The 25,893-nt window shown below is 35.9% G+C and overlaps 1 protein-coding gene and 1 long non-coding RNA gene across 3 annotated transcripts in view; both read left to right on the forward strand.

Moving 5' to 3' along the window:
- The first annotated feature begins 931 nt into the window (after positions 1-931).
- Positions 932-25,893, forward strand: part of LOC124096541 (cytochrome P450 2C18) — a 34,859-nt gene continuing 9,897 nt past the window's right edge. The window contains exons 1-6 of one of the 2 annotated variants that reach the window (XM_046450488.2): positions 934-1,304; positions 3,678-3,840; positions 4,071-4,220; positions 15,652-15,812; positions 16,935-17,111; positions 24,390-24,531. In XM_046450488.2, coding sequence (XP_046306444.1) covers positions 1,137-1,304; positions 3,678-3,840; positions 4,071-4,220; positions 15,652-15,812; positions 16,935-17,111; positions 24,390-24,531 — 961 coding nt within the window. In that variant the 5' untranslated portion in view covers positions 934-1,136. Of the gene's footprint in view, positions 1,305-3,677; positions 3,841-4,070; positions 4,221-15,651; positions 15,813-16,934; positions 17,112-24,389; positions 24,532-25,893 lie in introns of both variants that reach the window. The other variant, XM_046450489.2, reaches the window with a different exon arrangement.
- On the forward strand, positions 4,227-13,023 carry LOC124096543 (uncharacterized). The gene is made up of 2 exons (XR_006852887.2): positions 4,227-6,618; positions 12,763-13,023. It is a non-coding gene; the product is annotated as an uncharacterized LOC124096543 (long non-coding RNA).

A 25,893-nucleotide genomic window follows, 5' to 3' on the forward strand; every position in this document is an offset into this window, starting at 1 on the left:
AACAGAAAGAGTTCCATGTATAAGTCACTGGGGAACATCTGTCAGTTTCTCAAGCCTTACTCCTCCAATTCCCTGAAATTGGCTCATATTCATTTCTGCAGAGAAAGTTTCACCCCTGTACTGATGGAGAGGAGATAAGCCCTCTCTGCATCTCCTCCTTTTATAGAATCTCTGATTCAGTTATCTTTGGAGTGAAATAATGGGTATTAATTTGAAGGGAATCTTGTTGGGCTATGAACACAATACAGTGTACATTTAGAGTAGTGTTTGGGGTCTTTTTATTCACTTTTCTAATGTGATTTTCTAGGCGGCTATGGTGTAAGCCATGGTACACCATGGCCATTCGAGTTCATTTAAATTTCTGGTCTACCCCTAGTGAGTTGTGTGAAATGATGGTCTCCTGTTTTTCCAGAATCTCCCTGAACCTGTTTGACAAAAAAAAATATAATAATGATCTCTGCTTTCTGCCCTTCAGGTTTGGTGGGGTTAGGGAGAAAGAAGAGTGTAGGCTAAATGACAAATTCTAGGTATATATTCTTAGTTAAGTAGTGATATATGTTTTGTCTTTCAAAATGTATAAATTATGCTACTTACTTTAGTTCAGACAGTTGTGATGTTAGTTCAATTCTTTGAACTATTTAAAAGACTTTATTTTCAAACACAAACTATCCTATTGTTTAATGAAGTATCACAAGTTCAATGTTGCTGTAAAAAGTCAGAGATAAAGTGGATTTTCCCAAAGTCATTAATTTCCAATGTGTCATCAGTCTAAGAATCCAGAATGTTGAGCAATATATTTGATCAAATGTTTCATTTTTTTCTTAATCCTGGTTGCACATTGGTGTAGCCAGAGGGTTGTGTCCTTATTTTTTTCTGTACTGTAAATTGTCTCTTCCTCTGCTCTATCCCAGAATGGTCAACAGTGGAGTTTGGAAAAGAGGGCAACAGTAAATAACAGTTTAGTTTTAACTTTATCAGGTGACAAACGTATTCTCAGAAGGGAATGGAATTTTTCCTGTTGACTGACTCAGCATTTTATATGTAAATAGGACATATTTTGAATTATGAGGGAGAACTATAAAAGCTTTATATTGATTGCAAGCTCACATTTGTTTCAGTAAAAAGAGAAGACTTCAATGGATTTAGCTGTCATCCTGGTGCTCAGTCTCTGTTGTCTGCTTCTCTTCTCATTATGGAGACAGAGCTCTGGGGGAAGGAAGCTCCCACCAGGCCCCACTCCTCTCCCAATTCTTGGAAATATCTTACAAATAGATGCTAAAAACATTGGCAGATCTTTAAGCAATGTAAGTATGCTCATGTTCCTCCAGTGGCTTGCAAAGGGTAAGTGAACTAATTCTTATTTTTAAACATATTCATGGGAGCAAATTATTAAGAGATTGCTGCACAGCAAATATTCCTTGTGGACTTGATGTTTCCATTGCTTTTATATGTCTGTCAATGTTCAACATCTCTAGCAATAAGGAAAATTATTGCAAAGAGAATCTATACTGAAATTTCACCTCACTTTAGTCAGAATGGTCATTATCAAGAATATGAATAATAATACATTTTGGTGAGGATCTGGGGGAGAGGTACACTCATATGTTAATGGGACTACAAATTTCAGTGCAACCACTGTGGAAAACAGAATGTAGATTCTTCAAAATACAAGAAATGGAAAGACCATATGAATCAGACATCCCACTCTTCAGTATATATCCAAAATGATTGAATCAGCATACTATAAAAATGTAGCCACTTCAATGGCTATAGTAGCACAATTCACAATAGCGAAGCTATGAAACACACCTATGTGCCTGTATCCAGATGAATAATAAAAGAAAATGTTGTATATATACAATAGATTATTAGTCATACAGAGGAATAAAATTATGGCATTTTCTGGTGATTTGATGGAACTGGAGAGAATTGTGTGAAATTAAGTAAGCCACAGGCAGAAAGTCATAAGTCAGATGTTTTCTCTGATATGAAGAAGCTAGTACAAAATAAGGGGGAAAGAAGAAAAGGGTGGAATCCATGAAAATAGAAGAAAGATCAGTCAGGCAGAGGAAAGAGATTAAGGAGGAGGAAGTAAGGATGGGAAAAGGGAAAAATGTTTGAATGTATCTTAATTTCCTAAGTACACATACCAATCTCACCTTCATGTATATCCAGAAGGCATTACTTTTTAAAAAAATCTGTAAATAAACAGAAGAAATAACAGTGGAATAAAGGGAAAAGAACAGGGGGAGGGAAGAAAGAAGGGAAAGGGGGAAGTACTAGGGAACAAAGTAGAGCAAATCATATTCTATGCTTGTTTAATTATGTGGAATGTAGATAACTTTTTTCTTTTTTTCTTTAGTTTATTCTAGTTATACATAACATTGGGGTTTGTTTTGAGATAATTAACTATTAACATATAATTTCTAATGATCTCACGTGTGGAATCTTACAACAACAACAAAAAGATATGAATGCATAGTAATGGGGCTGGGATGTGGAAAAAAGGGTGAGATACTTTGGTCCAGGGAACAAACACTTCAGTTACAAGGTGAATAAGTATGGAGACTTAAGGCATAGCATGGTGACTACAGTAAATAATTATGTATCTTATATCCAAAATTTGCTAATGTGTTCTCACCACACATACCCATGAAAATGTTAACACTGAGGTGTTGTATGTTAATTAGTTTGATTGTCGTAATTATTTTGCAATGCAAAAATAAATTAAGACATCACATTTTATACATTTACATTAAATTTTTCAAACATACTTGAAAATTTTTTAAAATTTAAAATTTTCTTTTAAAAAAGAAAACTATGGACTGGGAATCAGTATAAGAGTAGAAAAGAATTAACCATTCAGGGTCCACTGAGGGGTAATAGGATCCTTATGGATTCTGAACAATGTTGCTGTCTGTGCCCTATGGATTTTGTGGGGTGAGAGAAATTATTCTTCCATGAGATGCTGCATGGCACTACTCCATGGTACCTGCTGTCCTGTGTGTTAATTATAGCTGTGGCCTCAACTACAAAGAGTGTTAAGATAATCTATACTCACATAAAAATATAGACTTATAGTATTCATCGCTGGCTTACTTTATCTGAATTTCTTAGGCATGAGCCTTGCTAGTGCCCCTGAAGAAATCAGTTGGGTAATTGTGCAATTGGGGGAGGAATTTCAGTAACTTGGTATTTCCCTGTTTTCTTTTAGAGTGCTCTTGGATAAATGGTGAGATTGGTATGTGTACTTAGGAAATTAAGGTGAACTGAGGGCTGATAAATTGTTCAAGCTTCAGACAAAATAATGGTTCAAATTTAGGTCTTCTGTTTATTAATCACGGTATTCTACAAATGAGATTTGTAACTCTCTAACTTTATTTACTTTAAATGTAAAACAGGACAAACAAGTCTTCTAAATGAATTGATGTGAGAATTAATTACATCATAGGTATCCATTGCCTGAGCCAGGCACATCAAAGACCATCCATAAGTAACATCTATAATTACCATCATATCTGTGAGCAAAACTTAGAAATATTTGAAGATTCATATGGCAGAATAAAATATAACAAATACAATAAGGATAATCTGAATAACAGTATGAATCATTCAGAATATGTATGTCAAGTACTTATTTCTTTGGTTAACATTTCTATTTTCTATCCCATTTCCAGTTATCAAAAGTCTATGGCCCTGTGTTCACTCTGTATTTGGGCAAGAAGCCCACTGTGGTGTTGCACGGATATGAAGCCGTGAAGGAAGCCCTGATTGATAGTGGAGAAGAGTTTTCTGGAAGAGGCAGTTTCCCAGTGGTTGATAGAACAAGTACAGGTCTTGGTAAGGGTGCATGTGCATGGGATAGTGGGCATGTGGAACACAGGAAAAAGAAAAAAGAGAGAGAGAGAGAGAGAGAGAGAGAGAGAGAGAGAGAGAGAGAGAGAGAGAGAGAGAGACTTGATGATCTCCTAAGGCTAAGGCTAAGTTTGGCCATCTTTGTGGCTGACACTTTTAGCTTCCTCTCCCTCACCTGGGATCTCACTCTTTGTTTTCTGCTCCCTCTCTTTTAGGAATCATTTTAAGTAATGGAAACAGATGGAAAGAAATGAGACGCTTCTCAGTCGCGACCCTGCGGAGTTTTGGGATGGGGAAGAGGAGCATTGAGGAATGTGTTCGAGAGGAAGCTCGCTGCCTTGTGGAGGAGTTGAGGAAAACCAAGTGTGGGTGATTGATTATCACTGCCTTTACCAGACTAGCTCCTCCCTAGTAAGGCCCGTGGATCCATTCCACACAGAGTCATTTGTTCTGGGTCCTGTCTGTCAGCCCTCATGTGGAGGAGGGATGATTTAAAGCAGAGATCCAGAGTTTGTGTATCTGTGCTGCCTGAGCGTGGACTGGGCATGCATGGTGGGTGTAAAAGGTCACAGCATCTTACTCTTTTTTTTTCTGTTTTCAAATTACTGCATCATGAAGATACAAGGTGTCATTTTCTTAAAGAGTTAAAGAGGAGGTTTTATCCATGACACATTTGTGAGCTTCCCATTCCACAGCTTTCACTATTGTCCATTGGACACAGTGGAAACACCCACCTTAGATCCTATGGAGATGAAGCAAGTGTTGTGTGTGATTAATGGGACTGTGTTTATGCAGACAACCTTACTGACTGACATCTCTCAGGGTTTCTTCCAAGGCTGGTGTCTGCAATTTCCACCAGTAATTACACTAATATAGGGTTTCATATTGACTTGCACATCTCCTGGAAAGTCTCATTAATCTTCATTATGGCAATTATTTACCTCTCCCTGTCCTCTACTGATCTGTGAAGTGTTTTTTAATATTGTCTCTGATTTTTAGATTGGATCCAGATGACTCTGTTTATAAATTTCTCTTCCAAACATAACAAAAGGAAAGATGAAAATTAGACTTTGCTAGTGAATGACAGACACAAAGAAATTCCAGACTTCCCAAATTGTCTTCCAATTCCTTAGCTAAAATAAAGCTTTTTCTGAAAGCTTGGAACTCTGTAATAATTAAAGGAGTCTGGTAAAGGTGTAGGTAACTCTACAGGTTTGCTATTTTCCAATGCTGTATTCTTTGTTTACATCATTTTTTAAAGTTTATTAACTTTTAAATATTTTTTTATTATGAACATGTAGTTTTTACATGTTAATGGTGGTCAGAATGATACTCCCACGCATGCATACAGCATAAACTAATCAAATCCATCCTTTCTTCATCTAGTCTCCATACCACCACCACATACTCTTCTCCGTCTCTAGTAATCACTATTTTAACTTCAGATTAATTTTTTTTAATGTCCACAAATGAGAGACAGTGAATACTTACCTTTCTGTGTCGGTCTTCTTTCGCTTACCATATTGCCCTCTAGTTCTGTCCAGGCTGCAAATGATTTAGTTCTTCTTTATGGCAAAATATGATTTCCTTGTATATTTAGTCAGTATTTTCACCACTGTGACCAAAAGACTTGATAAAAACAACTTTAAGGAGGAAAAGTTTATTTCAGGGCTCATGGTTTCAGAGGTCTCAGTGCATAGATGGCCAACTCTATTCCTTAGGGCCTGAGATGAGGGAGAACATCATAGTGGAAGTGTGTGGCAGAAGAAAGCATCTGGGGTTATGACACCAGGAAGGGAAGAGGAGTGGAGGAGAGCCTCAATCAATAAGGACAAAATATAAAACCCAAATCCATACTCCCAGAGACTCACCTCCTCCAGCCTGCCTAGAGTTATAGTTATAGTCTTGGGGTGTTGGTTTTGTTGTGTCCGTTCAGCAAAGAATTGAAGAACAGGACACAGGAACAGCAAGCAAGAAGTAGATTTATTGAAAAAATAAAAGTGTGTTTATTGCAAAGAGACAGAGATGCAAAGATAGACTTCTCTGAGGAGAAGGGACCCAGAACTGGGAATTTTGGCCTGTTCAAACTGGTGAGTTCTGGCCTGTTCTTTTTATCATCTCTGGAATTTTCTTCTTTCCTTATCTCCTCCCCTGTCCACATGCTCCTCCCTATTATTGATCAGTACCCTCTCTGTTCATGCATCTGTTTTAGTTTTTCTATCGGATCCCTACCTTAGGATCATGAGTATGGAAGTGTCTGTCTGATTGAGTTCCCCACTTGTGTCCATGAGCCCTTTTGTCAACCAAAAAGTTGACTTTATCAGAAGACCCCTCCTTGCTCCTTTGTTCTGGCCCTACCCCCAAGCTCCTCACTTGCCATCTTTCCCTGGCTGCCTAAGCCCTTCTGTATCTCCATCATTACCACCAAGTTAATTGCTCTCAGGGCATTAGTGCATTAGGGCATTAGTTGTATGTTGTGTAGGTGAGAGATAAGGGTCAAGTTTCAATCTTTTGCATGCACCACTTATTGAAGAAGCTCTCCTTTCTCCACCAGATGTTTTGGTAAATTTGTTGGGTATCGATTGGCTATAGATGAATATTTTTTGTGTAATCTCTATTCTCTAATACTGTTCTAGGTGCCTGTTTTTGTGCCAGTGTCATGTTGTTCTGCTCACCGTGGCAGGAATTGTCCCACCTCCAGCTTTATTCCTACTATGGTTTAGGTATCAAAAACTCATGAATGGACAATGAAAATAAATAGAGGTAAAAATATAGGGGTTATATATATTGTTTTTGTCAAATATTTTGGTCACAGTGCCAAAAATTCTGACTAAAACATTTCATTTTGTTCAAGATTTTCTTGACTATTCATGATCTTTTGTGCCTCCACATTAACCTTAGAATTGTTTTTTTTTCTACTTCTGTGAAGAATGTCATTGATATTTCATGGGGACTAAGTCAAATCTACAAAATACTTTGGGTGGTAAAAACTTTTAAAAATATTATTTTTTCCAATCCATAAACATGGGAGATTTTTCTATCTTTTTATGTCTTCTTTAATTGTTTTCAACAGTTGTTTGTAATTTTCTTTTTTTTTAAATTTGAAACTATGGTTTATTTTGAAATCCTTATCTTCAGTTAAGACTATTTTTCATATCTTGCTGTCTTTTGACTAAGGAGATTAATTTGTCATTCTTTTTAAATTTGTTTTAATTAGTTACACATGACAGCATAATGACCTTGACATATCATACAGTTGAATCAGATGGGATATAATTTCTCATTATTCTGAGGGTACAGGTTGCAGAATCACATTGGTCATGCAGTCACATATATACACACAGCAATAATAATGTCTATTTCATTCTACTGTCCTTCCTTTCCTCCCTTCCCCTCCCCTCCCCTCCCATCAGTTATCTGTACCCAATCTAAGGTGATGAAATTCTTTTTTTTAATTTTTTTTCTCATATCTTCATACATGTATTTGTATAACAATGGGGGTCTCCTTCTATCTTCCATGCAATTCCCTTTCTCCCTCCTTTTCCCTCCAACCTCTCTTCCCTGTATAGAGGTAATCTTCTTCTTATGCTCTTCCTCCCTACCCCATTTTGAGTCACCCCCTTATATCAGAGATGACACTCAGCATTTGGTTTTTTGGGATTGGCTAATTTCACTTAGCATAATCTACTCTAATGCCACCCATTTCCCTGCAAATGCCATGATCTTGTTTTTTTAGTGATGAGTAATATTCCATTGTGTATAAATGCCATATTTTTTAATCCATTCATCCATTGAAGGGCATCTAGGTTGGCTCCACATTCTAGCTATTGTGAATTGTGCTACTACAAACATTGATGTGGCTGTGTCCCTGTAGTATGCTGTTTTTAAGTCCTTTGGGTATAGACCGAGAAGAGGAAAGCTGGGTCAGATGGTGGTTCCATTCCCAGCTTTCCCAGGAATCTCCATACTGCCCTCCAAATTGGCTGCAACAATTTGCAGTCCCACCAGCAATGTACAAGTGTACCTTTTTCCCCACATCCTCACCAGCACTTGTTGTTGTTTGACTTCATAATGGCTGCCATTCTTACTGGAGTGAGATGGTATCTTAGAATAGTTTTAATTTGCATTTCTCTTATTACTAGAAATGGTGAGCATTTTTTAATGTATTTGTTGATTGATTGTATATCCTCTTCTGAGAAGTGTCTGTTCAGGTCCTTGGCCCATTTGTTGATTGGGTTATTTGGTTTTTTGGTGTTTAATTTTTTGAGTTCTTTGTATACCCTAGAGATTAGAGCTCTATCTGATGTGGGAGAGGTAAAAATTTATTCTCTATTCACCTCACATATTATATCTCTTGCTAAGAAAAAACTTTTTAGTTTGAATTAATCCCATTTGTTGATTCTTGGTTTTAATTCTTGTGCTATAGGTGTCTTATTAAGGAACTTGGGGCCTAACCCCATGTGATGGAAATTAGGGCCAACTTTTACTTCTATTAGACACAGGTTTGATTCCTAGATTCTTGATCCATTTTGAGTTAACTTTTGTGCATGGGGAGAGATAGGGATTCAATTTCATTTTGTTGCATATGGATTTCCAGTTTTCCCAGCACCATTTGTTGAAGATGTTATCCTTTCTCCATTGCATGCTTTTAGCACCTTTGTCTAATATAAGGTAGTTGTAATTTTGTGGGTTGGTCTCTGTGTCCTCTATTCTGTACCATTGGTCTACCAGCCTGTTTTTGTGGCTAGTACCATGCTGTTTTTGTTACTATTGCTCGTAGTATAGTTTAAGATCTGGTATAGCGATACCACCTGTTTCACTTTTCGTGCTTAGAATTGCTTTAGCTATTCTGGGTCTCTTATTTTTCCAGATGAATTTCATAATTGCTTTTTCTATTTCTGTGAGGAATGTCATTGGGATTTTGATCGGAATTGCATTGAACCTGTATAGTGCTTTTGATAATATGGCCATTTTAATAATATTAAGTTTGCCTATCCATGAGCAAGGTATACCTTTCCATCTTCTAAGGTCTTCTTCTATTTCTCTCTTTAGGGTTCTATAGTTTTCATTGTATATATTTTTCATCTCTTTTGTTAAGTTGATTCCCAAATATTTTTTTTTTTGAGGATATTGTGAATTGGGTAGTTTTCCTCATTTCCATTTCAGAGGATTTGTCACTGTTATACAGGAATGCTTTTGATTTATAGGTGTTGATTTTATATCCTGCCACTTTGCTGAATTGATTTACGAGTTCTAGAAGTTTCTTGATAGAGCCTTTTGGGTCTTCTAGGTATAGAATCATATTATTAGCAAATAGTGCTAGTTTAAGTTCTTCTTTTCATATAGTTATACCTTTAATTTCTTTCATCTGTCTAATTGCTCTGGCCAGTGTTTCAAGAACTATGTTGAATAGAAGTGTTGAGAGAGGGCTTCCCTGCTTTGATCCAGATTTTAGAGGGAATGCCTTCAATTTTTCTCCATTTAGAATGATGCTGGCCTGAAGCTTAGCGTAGATAGCTTTTACAATGTTGAGGGAAGTTCCTGTTATCCCTAGTTTTTCTAGTGTTTTGAACATAAAGAAGTGCTATATTTTGTCGAATGCTTTTTCTGCATCTGTGGAGATGATCATATGGTTCTTATCTTTAAGTCTATTGATGTGGTGAATTACATTTATTGATTCCATATGAACCAACCTTGCATCACAGGGATGAATCCCACTTGATCATGGTGCACGATCTTTTTGATATATTTTGCCAGAATTTTATTTTAATTTATTTTAATTTTTGATATATTTTGCCAGAATTTGAGGATTTTTGCATCTATATTCATTAGAGATATTGGTCTGAAGTTTTCTTTCTTTGAAATGTCTTTGTCTGGTTTTGTAATCAGGGTGATATTGGCCTCATAGAATGAATTTGGAAGTATTCCCTCTTTTTCTATTTCCTGACATAGATTGAAGAGTATTGGTATTAGTTCTTTAAAGGTCTTGTAAAACTCTGCTGTATATCCATCTGGTCCTGGGATTTTTGTGGTTGGTAATCTTTTGATGGCTTCTTTTATTTCCTCACTTGAAATTGGTCTGTTTAAGTTGTGTATATCTTCCTGACTCAATCTGGGCAGATCATATGATTTAAGGAATTTATCGATGCCTGCAGTGTCTTCTATTTTATTGGAGTATAAGGTTTCAAAATGATTTCTAATTATCTTCTGTATTTCTGTAGTGTCCATTGTGATATTGCCTTTTTCATCCTGCATGATAGTAATTTGGGTTCTCTCTCTTCTTCTCTTCATTAGCATGGCTAAGGTTCTGTCAATCTTATTTATTTTTTCAAAGAACCAACTTTTAGTTTTGTCAATTTTTAAAATTCTTTTATTTCAATTTCATTGATTTCAGCTCTGACTTTAATTATTTCTTGGCTTCTGCTGCATTTGCTGCTCATTTGCTCTTTTTATTCTAGGGCTTTGAGATGTAGTGTGAGATCATTTATTTGTTGGCTTTTTCTTCTTTTAAGTAATGAACTTCATGCAATGAATTGTCCTCTTAGTACTGCTTTCATAGTGACCCAGAGATTTCAATGTTGTGTCTGTGTATTCATTTATCTCTAAGAATTTTTTAATTTCTTCCTTAATGTCTTCTGTTACCCATTGTTCATTCAATAGCATATTGTTCATTCTCCATGTTATGTAGGAATTTTTCTTCCTTATTTTATCATTGATTTCCAATTTCATTCTATTATGATCCTATAAAATGCATGGTAATATCTCTACTCCTTTATATTTGGTAGGAGTTGCCCTATGGCATAATATATGGTCTATTTTTGAGAAGGATCCATGTGCTGCTGAGAAAAAAGTGTATCTGCTTGATGTTGGTTGATATAATCTATTTATGTCAATTCAGTCTAAGTTATTGTGTTATTCAGTTCTATAGTTTCTTTCTTCAACTTTTGTTTGGAAGATCTGTCCAGTGTTGAGAGAGGTGTGTTAAAGTCATCCATGATATTGTATTGTGGTCTATTTGTCTCTTGAACTTGTGAAGAGTTTGTTTGATGAACATAGCTGTACCATTGTTTGGGGCATATATATTAATGATTGTTATGTCTTGTTGTTGATTGGTTCCCTTTAGCAGTATGTAGCGTCATTCTTTATCCCTTTTGATTAACTTTGGCTTGAAGTCTATTTTATTTGATATGAGTATGGACACCCCTGCTTGCTTCTGAGGTCCATGTGAGTGGTATGATTTTTCCCAACCTTTCACCTTCAATCTATGTATGTCTTTTCCTAACAGATGAGTCTCCTGTAGGCAGCATATTGTTGGATATTTTTTTAATCCAGTTTACTCGCCTATGTCTTTTGATTGGTGAGTTTAAGCCATTAACATTTAGGGTTACTATTGAGATATAGTTTGTACTTCCAGCCATGTTTGTTTATTTTTGTTATTTAACTTTATTTGTTTTTCCTTTTTGATTAGTTTTTCCCTTTACTGTACTACCTCTCATTGTTGATTTTCATTTTCTCTTCGTGTAATGTTTTGCCCAGGATGATTTGAAGTGCTGGTTTTCTACCTGCCAATTATTTTAACTTTTGTTTATCGTGGAAGGTTTTTTATTTCATCATCAAATCTGAAGCTTAATTTTGCTGGATACAAGATTCTTGGTTGGAACCCATTATCTTTCAGCGTTTGAAATACGTTGTTCCAGGATCTTTTAGCTTTCAGAGTCTGTGTTGAAAAATCAGCCATTAACCTAATTGGTTTACTCCTGAATGTAATCTGCTTCTTTTCTCTTGTAGCTTTTAAATTTCTCTCCTGGTTCTGTATGTTAGGAATTTTCATTATAATGTGTCTTGGTGTGGATCTCTTGTGGTTTTGTACATTCAGCGTCTTTTAGGCTTCTAGGATTTGGATTTCCATTTTATTCTTCATGTCTGGAAAGTTTTCTAAGATTATTTCATTGAACAGAATGCTCATTCCTTTGATTTGGACATCTATACCTTCCTGTATCCAAATAATTCTTAAATTTGGTCTCTTTATGTTATCCCAGATTTCTTGGATGTTCTGTTCATGGTTTCTTATCAGCCTTTCTGAGCTGTCTAGACTCTTTTCGAGATGCTATACTTTGTCTTCATTGTCTAATATTCTGACTTCTAATTGTTCTACTCTGCTGGTGATACTCTAATTTGAGTTTTTAATTTGGTTTATAATTTCCTTCAATTCCGGGATTTCTGTTTGTTTTTGTTTTTTTGTGGTTTTTTTTTTTTATAACCTCTATCTCCTTGTAGAATTGATCTTTTGTTTCTTGGATTTGTTTATGTAGTTCATTGTCCAAGTGATCTTTCATTGTCTGCATTTGCTGTCAAAGGTCTTCCTTGAGACTCCAGATCATCTTAAGCATGTATATCCTGAAATCTTTATCTGACATTCTTTCTGCTGTAGCTAATAACTCCTCTATTGTTGAGTTGTCCTGCATTGTTTGTGTTTCTTTCTCATGTTTCTTTCCAGCTCTTTGTGATTGCTGTGTTATTATTTTCTCCTATAGATTTGTATTGATTTTGTATAGTTCCGAGATCTCTTCTTTGTGATGGAAGAAAATGTCTAGAAATGTTGAATTCAATTGTAATTTAAAATAAATTCATTAGCTTCAAAAAACGCATACAGATTCTGGTGACATATAGAGAACTGAGGGTTGGGCATAGGACTTTATGTTTAGGGGGAAAGATGTGAGAATATGAGGGTTAATATATCTTAGCTACTTTGGAGGAGAGCTCAAATGAAGGGAGTTATTAATAGGAGAATAGACAGGAGGTATTTTGGTGTGGGAAGCCGTTATGGTACGTGACTGAGATACCTCCCTGACTGGGTGTGAGGCACTCAGACTGGCTGTGTCAGAGTTTTTTGCCCACCCTTTCCAGGTGCAAGGGCTTGTCGGTGTGGGGGTGTGACTGACCATTGACCTGGAAACCAATCACTGACCCTGACCTTGGAATGCTGTCCCCCTCAACCTTCATTGGATGGAATTTTCCCCTGAATTTTTTGTTCCCCAATAAAAGCCCACTCTCTGGCGTGCTTCTTCCTCTCTCCTGCTGGTCTCTTGTGTAAACCTCGCTACTGCCAAATGGCTCGAGGCAGGAGCCGGGAGAAGCTGTCTCTGAGCTGGGCCAGTAAAAGGTAAATTGAGTTTTATGTGTCTTTATTTTGATCTCACTAGTTAACTTCTATGTTTGAAACCTCTAGTATGAAGCTAGCATGCTGGTCGCGTGGCAGATTTTGGGGTAGCTAAGTACTTGGGAGGACAATAAGAAGCATAGAAACATTCACCTATCTGCATTTAGTAAATTACATGTAGTAGAAATAGGAACGCTTGTGAGGTTGGGAGAGGAAGAGAAGGAGGAAGAAAAGTAAAAAGAAAAGAAGAAGAAGAAAGAAAAACAAGAAAAAATGGGGGGAAGAGATTGAGAAAAGGGAATGAAAAAAGAGAGAGAGAAAAGGAGAGAAGAAAAAGATAAGAAGAAAAAAGGAAGGAGGGAAAAAGAAAGAAAAAAATGCACTCTTAGAATTCCGTTTTCTTCTCTTCCAGTGGGTGGTGCTGTGCATTCCAGGTTGAGTCTCTGCCCTCAGAGTGAGGAAGCAAAATGTGTGGGGAGGCTTTCCCTCCCTCACCAGGTGGCTCTCCAATCCCGCTCTCTTTGGGTTGTTCCCAGTCTTTATCCCCCTCACTTCTCCTGCCCACCAGGTTCCAATTACTGGGACTATTCTTCGCAGCCCTGGATTCACTCTGGGCGTGCGGTGCCCTGGCTACCCAGCACTTCTCATCAACTAAGTGTTGGGTAGTCACCAAGACATTACAGCTGTGGAGAAGGGGAGTTGGAGGCCAGCAACCTGTTCTATCTTATTCCCTCTGATAGCCATGCCCCCAGAGCTGGCGAGAAAGATTTGGGGTTGGTACAGCTCGGGGGGAGGGGCTGGGACTCACACACCTGTTCCTATGCCAATCTCACTGCCTGTTACAACTGCCCAAGGCTCATGAGGTAGATTTTCCAAGATGGCGACTGCCCATTTTCATGCTGGGGTGTCTGGTGAGGAGGAGGGAACTGGGCTGTTTCTCCACTAAGTCCAGACTTCTGTCCTCCATCTGGTGCCCTGCAGTGATGCAAGTCGCATTCTAGCGCGCTCTATCTCTAAAAGACCTGAAACTCTGTGTCTCTACACTGCCAGAACTCCGCAGCACTCAATTTCACCCATCTTCAGTGGGTTCCCGGGCTGCTGCCTTCTTTGTAATTTTCATTGTAGAGTTCATTTCACTTCCTTTTTTTTTTTATCAAGTCACAATTAAATCTGTAGTGGTGAATTTGGATGCATTTTACTAGATGAAGTTTATTGTTCATCTCATTGTAATTTCATTTGTATACATCGCCACAATTTTAGTCAGCTTTTTGATCACATTGATGAAAAATAATGACAAAAACAATTTAGAGCAGGAAAAGTTTACTTTGACTCACAATTTCAGAGGTTCAGTCCATGGCCAGCTGACTTCATACCTCTGGACTCAAGATGAGGCAGAAGGATGTGATAGAGGAAGGCACCTCAGGGTACGGCAACAGGAAAGCAGACAGAGAACCCCATTCACCATGAACAAAATATAAATACCCCCAAGGCTCACCCCCAGTGACCCATGTACTCCACTCATAGTCTACCTGCCCAGTTAATACCCAGCTGATTCATATCAATGAATTAATCCTCTGTTTCTGTTACAACTCTCACAATGAAACCATTTTACCCCTCAACATTCCTGAATTATCCCACAAACTAGCTTTTGGAGGAATATTGACTGTCTAAGCATAATACCTACAAAAAAGGAAAAAAAAAGTCCTATTTTAACTTCTTTACACTTAAAATGACAGGATTGACAATAATGATGGTCAACATTTGAATTTATTAATGAGTTATTGATGAATACATGCTTCATAAAAATTATTAATGAATATATGCTTCATAAAAATATCCCAGAAGTTCAAAAGAGGGCAGATTTGTCAAAATGAATTAAATTTAAGGCTATTGGATATGATGGACATTACTTCCCAAGGTGGGAAAATTAATGTCCCCTTCTCACTATGAAATGAAAAAATAGATTTCATTTATCAACTTAGCCTTTTGTTTGTGTTACTTCAGATTTAGTTTAAAATTTTAAAAAAATTCTCAGATTTATTTTAACAAACACATGTCATTGTGCATGTTTTTGGTTTTATTTTCCTCATAAAACATGGATGCTTTCCACTTTTATTTGTTGGATCCACAGATATACAAATTCATCCATAGCTGTGCTAGTCTTTCCCTTTGCTGGTTTTACACATGAATCTTTCAAAAGATGATTTTATATATATACATATTTCTTTTTTTTTTAAATGGATGTCCCTGACTACTTTTTCGATCTATATCATTCTTAACTACCTACAGGGTTTGATAACAAATACGATTCTTCCCAAACTTGAATTAGCAGGTGTTTTTGAAAGAATGATCTTTTAAAGCATTTTAAAAAATAAGTGAATTAGGATTAGAATGTGTTAAAAATGGCAGTGAGTTGGATGGAGTATTCAAAAAAACATTATGAACTAGCTAGAAGGAATAATTAACTTAAGTTTAAGTTTCAAGGAATATGCTGACTTAGCATGCTGAATATTTTCCCAGTAAACAGATTGTAGATAGATATTGCTGAAAGTTTCTAAAATTACCTTTTCATGTTACCTTGAAGACATATACTTATATATTTTAATGTTAATTTTTTAATGTTTCCAATTCTTTAGGCTCTCCCTGTGATCCCACCCTTTACCTGGGCTGTGCTCCCTGCAATGTGATCTGCTCCATTGTTTTCCATAATCGTTTTGATTATAAAGATCAGCATTTGCTAAGTTTTTTGGAAAAATTTGATGAAAACCTCAAGATTCTGAGCTCACCATGGATCCAGGTTAGACCAAAATTTCTTTTTCCTGAGAAAACACTTATGGTCTTTCCTCAGGAAAATCAAAACTGCTAATGGTTCAAGCAATGAAATGAGTCTATAAACTATGTCCAGTCCAGAGCTTGATGTTATGGAGTGAGAATCAGGAAGAGATGTTTAAGCCCTTTATTTTATGCACAGGAATATGAATGCCCACATATAGAGATGATATAAAAGTGCATTGGCTCTCTGGCAAATAACTCCCAAAGCCCAATCTTCATAAAGTACTTTGGTGAATGAACAAAGACAGACCATGGCAAAGACAGCCAGGCTTCTGTGAAGGACTCCTCATTCATAGGGCTGCCCTTCAATCACCACTTAGAAATTTCATCACTTTACTTGGAAGAAATGTCTTCGTTTAGGATATTAAGGAGGGAGAATTGAGGCTTGTACAGATGTTACAGAAACTCTAAATAAAGAAGAGAACTTTGATGCTTCATTAGGATCCCAGCTGACAAGGTAATAGAGTCAATATAATAATTGGTTTTTACTCTGTACAATCCCTGAACAAACATACTTTTACCCCATGCTGAACATGTTCTGCAATCTTCAAAATAGCTATTGTGAGATGCTCAGAAATCCCCTAATGACCTTTGTACACAATTGTATTTCATGGTATTTTCAAAATCCTCCCTGTTCTATAGAAAGTATTCTATTTCTGAGGCTACTTCATACTAGCAACAGCAGAGAACAGCATTGTGCTGTTTGTCAGGTTACCCAAATGTCTTTATACTGCTGTAAGTTCTGTCCTCATCTACAAAATATAAATTTTGGTAATTCATGCCAATTTACATTTCCAAATTGCAGGGAAATTTTTGTTTGAAAAAGGAGATAATTTGTAAAAACTTATTTTTATCTCTAAAAATGATGTATGAGTATAGAAAATGACTATTATTTGTGATTATCTAGTCAAAAGTTCTTTCCCTCAATTCTTATAAGCTTGGAAATTATTATATATGTACAGTAAATATTTCCCTCAAAGTGAACACCATTTAAAAATTTTAAAGCTACAGTTTCTAAAATGGACTAGGCATAAGATTTATATATCTTTATTACATGTTCTCATTTAATGAATATTTTATCTTTTAGGTCTGCAATAATTTTCCTGCTCTCATTGATTATTTCCCAGGGAGTCATAAAATATTTCTTAAGAATATTGCCGATATGAAACAGTATTTTTTTGAGAAAATAAAGGAACACCAAGAATCCCTGGATATTAATAATCCTCGGGACTTCATCGACTGCTTCCTGATTAAAATGGAAGAGGTAGAATGTGAACAACAGCTCAGTTTTCTGATTGCTTCTACATTTCATGTTTCTTTGCTTAATTCTATTGTTACTAGTGATAGTTCATTGGTCAGGCAAGACATTCTTGACAAGCACTTTAAGCACATCCTGTCTTTATAGATCTGCATGAATTATCATAGAAAAATTAAAAAAAACTAGAATACATGGATTCTCTTCTGTAGGTATTGATAATCTACCTCAGGAAATACATATGCATACTTAAGGTGAAAAGGAAACAATTGTAAGAGAGTTATAAAACAAAGTAGGAGCCATAAAATACAGACTGAAAAGTTTACTTGTACTCAGTGTACGGCTTTACACATGAATCTTTCAAAAGCTGATTATATATATATATATATATAATATTATATATATAATTATATATATAATATATATATATTATATATATATATATATTATATATAATATTATATATATATATATATATTTCACCTAATTGACTTTCCTGCATGTTCTAAGATTTGAATAGATCTTGACATATATTCAATGAGGAATAGGGTAAAGGCTTTCAGGTGGGTCAAATGGTCTATGCAGAGGTTCAGAAGTGTGTAATGGCAAAGAGATTAGGTGTATGGAAAAAAGAAAGCCTTAGTTGTGTATAAGTAAAATTAATTTATACAGAAAAGGAGATGTATTTTCAAGTAAGCTATAAGCATGGGTGTTCTCATGAAACATTTTGATTTGAGCAGGAATAAATATGAGCCAGGAAAAATGGAATTCAGATAATTATTAGAAGAAATTCTTCAAATTCTACAGAATCATCCCTGTGATGATAATCCATGCAAGGAGCAGTTGGAAATTTCTTATGTCTTCAATTTTGAGCTTAATGAGCATCTGACACAGCCATGAGATTTCTTATCTTCAGCATTTCTTAATTCAATCAAGCTGACAATTCAAATTAACCATTACAACATGATAAATAAGTCATAAGGCCAACATCTCAAGGAGTTGTGTAGAAAATGACCCTTAAAGATGATCCATGCAATTTGAGCTGAACCTTCAAATCATGTGTTCTAGATGGAATACATGATGAAGATGAAATGATATGAAGAAATGAGAGGGAAAAAGTAAATTACTAATAATCTTATCCTTCTCTTAACGCTAGAGCAATGATTCTTTTCCTTTTTGGAGTCCTATTAATTTGAGAGTTGGATTAACACTTTCTGACAAGAATGAATCTACATCAGTTCTCCATATTTTCCTTAAGTTTATAAAGGCTCTCATTAAGTTCCTTAAAGTTTATAAAGGCTCTCATTAATCTCAGGTCAAAGAAGTGAATAAGATCTTTATTTTTTTTTTCATTTCAAGTAACTATTTTTTTGCAGTACTATATTTAAAACAACTTTGTTTTCTTGGTCTCTTTATTTTATATAGAAACTAGCATATTTTTTCACAGTTTACTGAGACAGTCTACATATGTCATATTATTAACCTACTTGAGGTCTGAACTTGATTGTTTTTTTTTGTATTTTCAGAGTTGTGAAACCATTGTCATAATCTCAAAGGTTTTTTAACCAACCTAAAGAAAAATTCCATACTTTTTATTAGTTATCCTCCATTTCTCTGCAAATATTTTAATCCTAGGCAGCCACTAATCATCTATTTTGTCTTTGTAAATCTTCCTGTTCTTGGTATTTCACATATGTGGTCTTCTGTGCTTGCTTGTATGTATTTGATTATACTTACATCAAGATATTTCAAGGTTGGGAATGTGAATTTAAATGGTAATGTAGTTTTTAATTTCAAGCTTTTGAGATACACGTAACATCTAAACCATAACAGTGGTGCATTAATCACTGCTTTTTTTCTAATCCAGACAAGCTCCAGACTCCTCCACTCACACATTAGCCATACTCCTTGTCCCAGTGCTCAAATCACTACTATTAAATGCAAATGTTCTTCACTATTCTTTGCTTTGCAGGCTGAAATAAAAAATCTGGCTGGTGCTTTGGCTGCCCTGAGTTTTCCCCAAATATGCTTTTTTCTCCTCCATATTCAGACTGAGTCACAGCATGTGCACTAAATGGCTAACTGGTCTTAGGTATTCCAAAAGCACAGGTACCAGAAACCTGTCAAACAGGTAAAAGAAGGGAAAGGGAAAAGGTGGGAGGGGATGGGGAGTAAAATATGAAAGATAAAAGGAAACATCAGGGATTTTTAGTTTGCCAGGTAAGAAAACCAAGGAGTCTTTTAAAGTTTTACAGCTTCTCCTCTTTAAATGCTTTTACTCTCTCATCTGAGGTTTCCTGGGGGTTTTCTCCCATAATAGTTCAACTTCATGTTTCTGAGCTTATTTTCTTCTTTTTTAAAACTTCTTTGAGAAATGTCTGTTTAATTGATTTGCCAATATATTAATTGAGTTATTTGATTGTTTGGGTTTTTTTTCCGTTGAGTTCTTTATATATTCTTGATATTAATCCTATCAGAAGAGTAGCTAGCAAAAGTTCCCCCCCTGCATTCTGTAGTCTTTATCATCATGTTCTTCTTTGCTATGTAGAAGCCATTTCACTTACTCATTTTTGGTTTTGTTTGTTGAGCTTAGGATTCTAAGTAAGGAAGTTAGTTCCTGTGTCATGTTGTTAGACTGTTGAGCGTACGTTTTCTTATAGCAGTTGCAGAATTTCCAGTCAATTCCTAGGTCTTATTTCCATTTTGAAATCATTTTAATGTAGAGTGAGAAGAAGGATCTAGTTTCTTTCTTTTACACTTGGAAATCAAGTTTTTCCAGCACCATTGTTTTGAAAGGTTATCTTTTCTCCAAAGTATATTTTTATAAAGTTTGTCAAGTATTAGATGACTGCATTTCTGTGGAACTTTTCCATGTCTTTTATTCTATTCCATTGGTCTTCATGTTTGTTTTTATGCTGATACCATATAGTTTTATTACCATTAATTTGTTGTACAATTTTAGATCAGTTATTGTGATGCCTCCAGAATGCTCTTATATAGCTTAGGATTGCTTTGACTATTCTGGGTCTTTTGTGCATCATATGAATTTTAGGATTTTTTTGTTGTTGTTCTTTGATGAATGTCATTTGTATCTTAAAGGGGATTGGATTAGATCTGAAGATAAGTTTTGGTAACATGATTATTTTGATCATATCAGTTTGGCCTATCCAAAAATATGGGAGGTTTTTTCCATCTTCTAAGGTCTTCCTTAATTTCTTTGCTCAATGTTTTATAATTTTCAGTGTAGAGATCTGTCACTTCCTCTATTAGATTTATTCCTAGGCATTTGGGGTTTTATAAGGCAATTATTAGTGGGATTGTTTTCCTGATTTCTTTTTCAGAAGATTCATAATTGGTGTATAGAAAGATTATTGATTTTTGTATGATGATCTTGCATCCCATTACATTTTCTGAATTTGTTAATCAGCTGAGAAGTCTCCTGGTGGAACTCTACATGTCTTCTAAGTACAGTATCTTATCATCTGAGATTATTTTCTGCTCAAAATGTGATAGGGCTGGACAAAGGCAACTGCTTCCCTTAAACTTGATGTGAGAAATTCTTTTGTCTCATTGAATGGGAACTTCCTCTTCCCCACTGAGACACCACTTTTTGGACACTTCTGCTTTTATTAATTCTCTTTCTACTATAGAACCTATGGTTTTTAGTTTTGACCTTTTTACTAGTTCTCTAGAATTTCCCTAAAGTCTCTTCCCACCTGAATTTGCCTCTGTAGAACTGATGTTTTAATTCATGTTCAGGGGATTGCAATGATAAGGTATGTGCTTCTGATCTTCTGTGTTCTTTATTTTCAGTACAACCATCTTAATAATAGTTAAGTGTTTTAATCCATGACATGGATTCTGTTCCTACTTAGAAATCTAGATAAAGTTGTTTTAATCAGCTTTTTTGCCACTGTGATAAAAAGACCCAACCAGCACAATTGTAGAGGAGAAAACATTTATTTAGGGGCTCATGGTTTCAGAGGTCTCAGTCCATAGACAGCAGGCTCCATTCCTCAGGGCTCCATTTCCACCCTGCTTTACTTTTCCGCCAACATCAGTGGAGTGAAGCAGCCCACACAATCATGATTCAGAAGGAGAGAAAGAGACTCCACTCATCAGATTCAGAATATATACCCCAAAGCCATACCTCCAATGCTCACCTCCTCCAACCACACCATATCCTCCTTCAGTTACTCAGTTAATCCATGTCAGAGAATTAATCCACTACTTGATTTAAAACTCTCACAACCCAATTATTTCTTTTCTAAACCTTTTTGCATTGTTTTACAGTGAGATATGGGGGGACACCTTGCATCTAAATCATAACATTCTACCCCTGGTTCCCAAAAGCTCACAATTGTTTCACAATACAATATATATTTTGTCCTTTTCCAAGAGTCCCCATAGTCTCAATAGTTCCAAGACTGTTCAAAAGTTCAAGTTCAAAGTCTCCTCTGAGACTCAGGGCAAGTTTTGAGTGTTGTAAGCACCTGTAAAAATCAAAGGTGATTACAAGTATCCAATATATAAAGGTACCCAATAAACATTTCCATTCATAAAATTAGGGGCATAGAAAGAAAGGATAGGACCAAAGCAAGACTTTAAATACAGCCAGGAAAGCAAGTTCTGTAGCTCCACATCTGGAATCTGGGACATATGGCATCATGATGTTCTTTCCAAAAGGCTTGTGTAGATCCACTCTGTGGCCCTGTTGGTTGCAGCTCAAGTGACCTTTATGTTGTCTTGTCTCTGCTCAATTTCTGCATTTTTCCAAGGATGATGTCCCACATTACTGGCATTTCTTAATCTCAGAGGTCTCCACTGAAGTTAGCTTTCTCCTCAAATCTCCACTCATTGCCCTTTCAGGGGCTGTCCACAGGGACAACCTGCTTCACTTTGCCTGGCCTCCCAGGCCTTCCTTTGAAATCTTGGTGGAAGTCTCCATGACTCCCTAATTCTAGCATCCTGCATTCCTGCAGAACCAGCATCACAGGGTTGCTGCCAAGGTCTGCCACCATCTTGAGCAGTAGCTGAGCATCAGGGACCCTGGCTGCAGCAGCCTTTGAGTACATAGGTGACTGAACATGTTGAAAAACATTCTAGGCTCCCTTGTGCCTCTCTTATGTCTTCTCTAGAGAGTTTTTTTCTTTTATTTCCTTGAGTCTGAGATGGATATTATCTTACCAATTCCTGAAATGCCCTAAAGCCATCTTTCTTATTGTCTCTGAGCAAAGTCCTTAGCATTTAGTGGTGCTAATGTCTTTAACACCTGCAACTTCCTTAGCCCCAGTTTTATCTAGGCTTTCAAGTCCAAGTTTTTCAAGTCTTTCTGCTCTGCTTTCTGCTCTGATTAACACAATACACTTGGCTAAAAGCCACCAGCAATATCCAGGCCCCTGTCCCAATGCTATGCTGCCTAGAAATTTCTTCAACCAGATTAAGAAGTCCTTCACTTTTTAAAATTAGCTTTACAGGAAGTCTCGGGACAAGGGCAAAATGCAGACAACTTCTCATCCAGAACATAACACGAATGGCTTCTAGTCCAATACAAATAGTGTCCTCCTTTTCCTCTAAAACTTTTTGAATAATGTCTTCAGTATCCACAGTCCTATTGGAATTCTGGTCTTCTGGGATCAAACCACAGTTGGCCCTTAAGCTCTGCTTACAACAATCTATAGCATTTCCAGCTTGTACTGCTACACATCTCAAAATTTCTCCAACAAATTCCAAAAAATTCCAAAGTCTTTTGAACGTAATAGTCACAGCAACGACCTCACTCTTGGTACCAATTTCTGTTTTAGTTAGTATTTTGAAATGCTACTTTTTCTAAGAAATGAACCTATTGAGTAAATGCTTGTCTAAATATTGGTTGTGTCTTATTAGGCACTTTATAGTCTGCCTGGAGATAATGGAAGCCCCATTAAATAAACTTTTTCCTATGATCTGGTTATAAAACTTATTATTTTACATATAGTCCATGTATTATTGTTATTTCATATTTATATTATAAAATCTCTTTTAGTCAATATTTAAATAACTCTTGTTGATGTCATTTTTGTGCCAAATAATCCCCCCATCCTAAACCAACCCTATTTGTTCTTATCAAGTGCTTTCCTTTTACAATGTCCAATGTATGAGAGCTCTATTTGATAGGTCTCTTATTCTCAGAATCTGCATGTTACCTACTCTTTTCTTAATCCTATGCACACAGTTAATAATAAGCTCTCTGTTCTCATGTTTGTAATGCCATTTCAAACTGAACATTGGGAAGACTGTTAATTTAATGGTAAATTCATTGTTATAATTTTTTATAAGTCAAGTTATATTTTACCTCACAATAAAAATACAGCAATTGTTAGGCCCATTTTGTCTTTTCAATTGATTCTCTATAATTTATTTTATTATGTTCTGATATATTAGCTTTTACACATTTTCAAGTTTATAATGAGTGTGTGGAAATGCTGGGTCTAACTAAATTTCATATCAGTAGAAGAAAGCTGCATATTCTTGGTTTACATTATTATATCTTCTATGATATGGGCCCAATTTACATATTTCTATCAATTATGATCATCTTTGTCTACAAATAAGAAAAACAATACTAGCATCTTAGAAATAGTGAATTTATTCTTCTTAAATAAAATGCAGTCTTATAATGGGCCATAACAGAGTTAGTACAGGAGTCCATTAACATTAGAGACTCAGATGCCTTACATTTTCCTTCACCATATGCTATAATTTGGATGTGGGGTTTTTTGGGGTTTTTTTGCATTCAAAAATAATACTGAAAGTTTTCTGTAAGTAACAGAACTAAGAGAGGCTGGGGCAAAATAAACTTCTATTCTTTATAATTCACCCACTTTCTGGTAGTCTTTTATAGCACCAGAAAATGAACTAAAATGTCAACATAATATACCACCTTTTACCTTCATGCTTAAGTCTTGCTATCACAAAATGATTATTGTCTTACCTATATCTTGCATTTATGTTTTGAATAAAAATAAGGAAAGAGAAGTGGTGCCAACAAACATTTTATTCATAAGAAATATATTGCATAGCCTTCCTAGCTATAAACAGAATCCTTAGGGAACAAGGAGTAAAAGAGTAGGAAATGAAGATTTGATCAACTCCTCTATAGTTTACCACAATACACAGTAACTTTTTATAATACTGTATTCTCCATGTTCTATGTTGGCTTAACTTTATAAGAATCTGAGTTACTTTGTATTTGTTATAATTAAATATCAAATTCATTGTTAAATAATTGCATTGAATTATTTCTAGGAAAAGTACAACCAAGAGACTGAATTTACCACTGAAGCCTTGATAACCACTGTGAATGATCTATTTGGAGCCGGGACAGAGACAGTAAGTTCCACTCTGAAATATGGAATCCTGCTCCTGTTGAAGTACCCAGAGATTACAGGTAAAAGCACAGAGTTGAAAATAAGATAGAAATCCACTTCTTGAAATCAGATGCTCTTAGCTCTTTTCTCTCTCCTGAAACTTAACAATCAGATATAAGAATCCAGAAAATGCATAGCTCCAAAGGGAAATATTTGCATGTACACCATCAAGGTAGAAAATTTATTCCAAGTGTTTGGATGAGTGAATAAAATCAAATCATCCACTCCAGAAAAGAGGATCTTGGAATTTGGGAATAATATGGTTAAAATCACATCAACTTTCAGAAATAAGTCATGTCATATTTAAAGCATTATGAATGAGAATGGCATCAGAGTTCTTAAGAACAACTGCCATATTTTGGGTTAGAGAAAAGATAAGAGTCAAGCTTGGTGGTGGTGCATGCCTGTAATCCCAGTTACTCAGGAGGTTGAGGCTGGAGTATTGCAAGTTGAAAGTAAGCCTCAGCAATTTGTTATCTCAAAATAAAATTAAAAGGGCTCTGGGTGTGGTTCAGTGGTAGAAGGCCTCTATATTTGATCTCTGGGGTGGGAGGACAAGAGAGAGAAAAACAAAAGAGAAAATTAAGGAAAGGAAGGAAGGAAGGAAGGAAGGAAGAAAAGAAAATTTCAGATTCCGCATTTGCTAAACAAATTCATTCTCCTTTTCACTGACAAAGAAAAATACTGAAACATATGTTCCATTCAAATATTTGAAACCAAGGCAGAGGACGTCACAGGTTTTAGAAATCAGACGACCTTATTATATATTATGATGGGAGTTTAGAGGAGTGTCTTGGGCACGAGACTTAGGAAATAAACCATTGTCTATATTAAGTAGATAAAGCAAGTGTAATAGAAAATAAGAAAAATTAAAGTGATAATCTGGAGTTTAAACATTTATAACATTATTACTAGAAGTGTGAAACATTGTCCTCAGCATTTGGATACAATATAAATAAGCAACTAGAAGATTAGGAATTGGTATACCTTGGTATAAATTGTTCAAATATAAGTTAAACATGTGCAAAGAATGAAACATGCATATAGTAAACAATAGTTATCAGGTCATAATGATATTGGTGATGAGAATCAGGGCCAAGTTTAGTGACTGTTGACCAAAAGGTGGGCCAAAATGTGAAATAATCCAAGGACATGACCAAAGCCATCCAGGGGTACAAGTTGGAAGGGAGCGATAACAGGGGACATTAATCATTAACAACTCCTTATAGGGAGGAAAAATTCCCTGGAGGCAGGTAACCTTGGGTGACAGGTGGAGGAGGAGGGAAAGGGGCTTTGGAGGTATTAGTAACTTATTTCCTCTTGAATCGGCCCCCATTTTTCTGACCCAATCATTCATTGCCTACACTGATTGTCCTTTTGCC

Source organism: Marmota monax, unplaced genomic scaffold, assembly GCF_021218885.2.
Source record: "Marmota monax isolate L192 unplaced genomic scaffold, Marmota_monax_Labrador192_F-V1.1 WCK01_AAM20220418_F8-fsc00004, whole genome shotgun sequence".
NCBI classification, from domain to species: Eukaryota; Metazoa; Chordata; class Mammalia; order Rodentia; family Sciuridae; genus Marmota; species Marmota monax.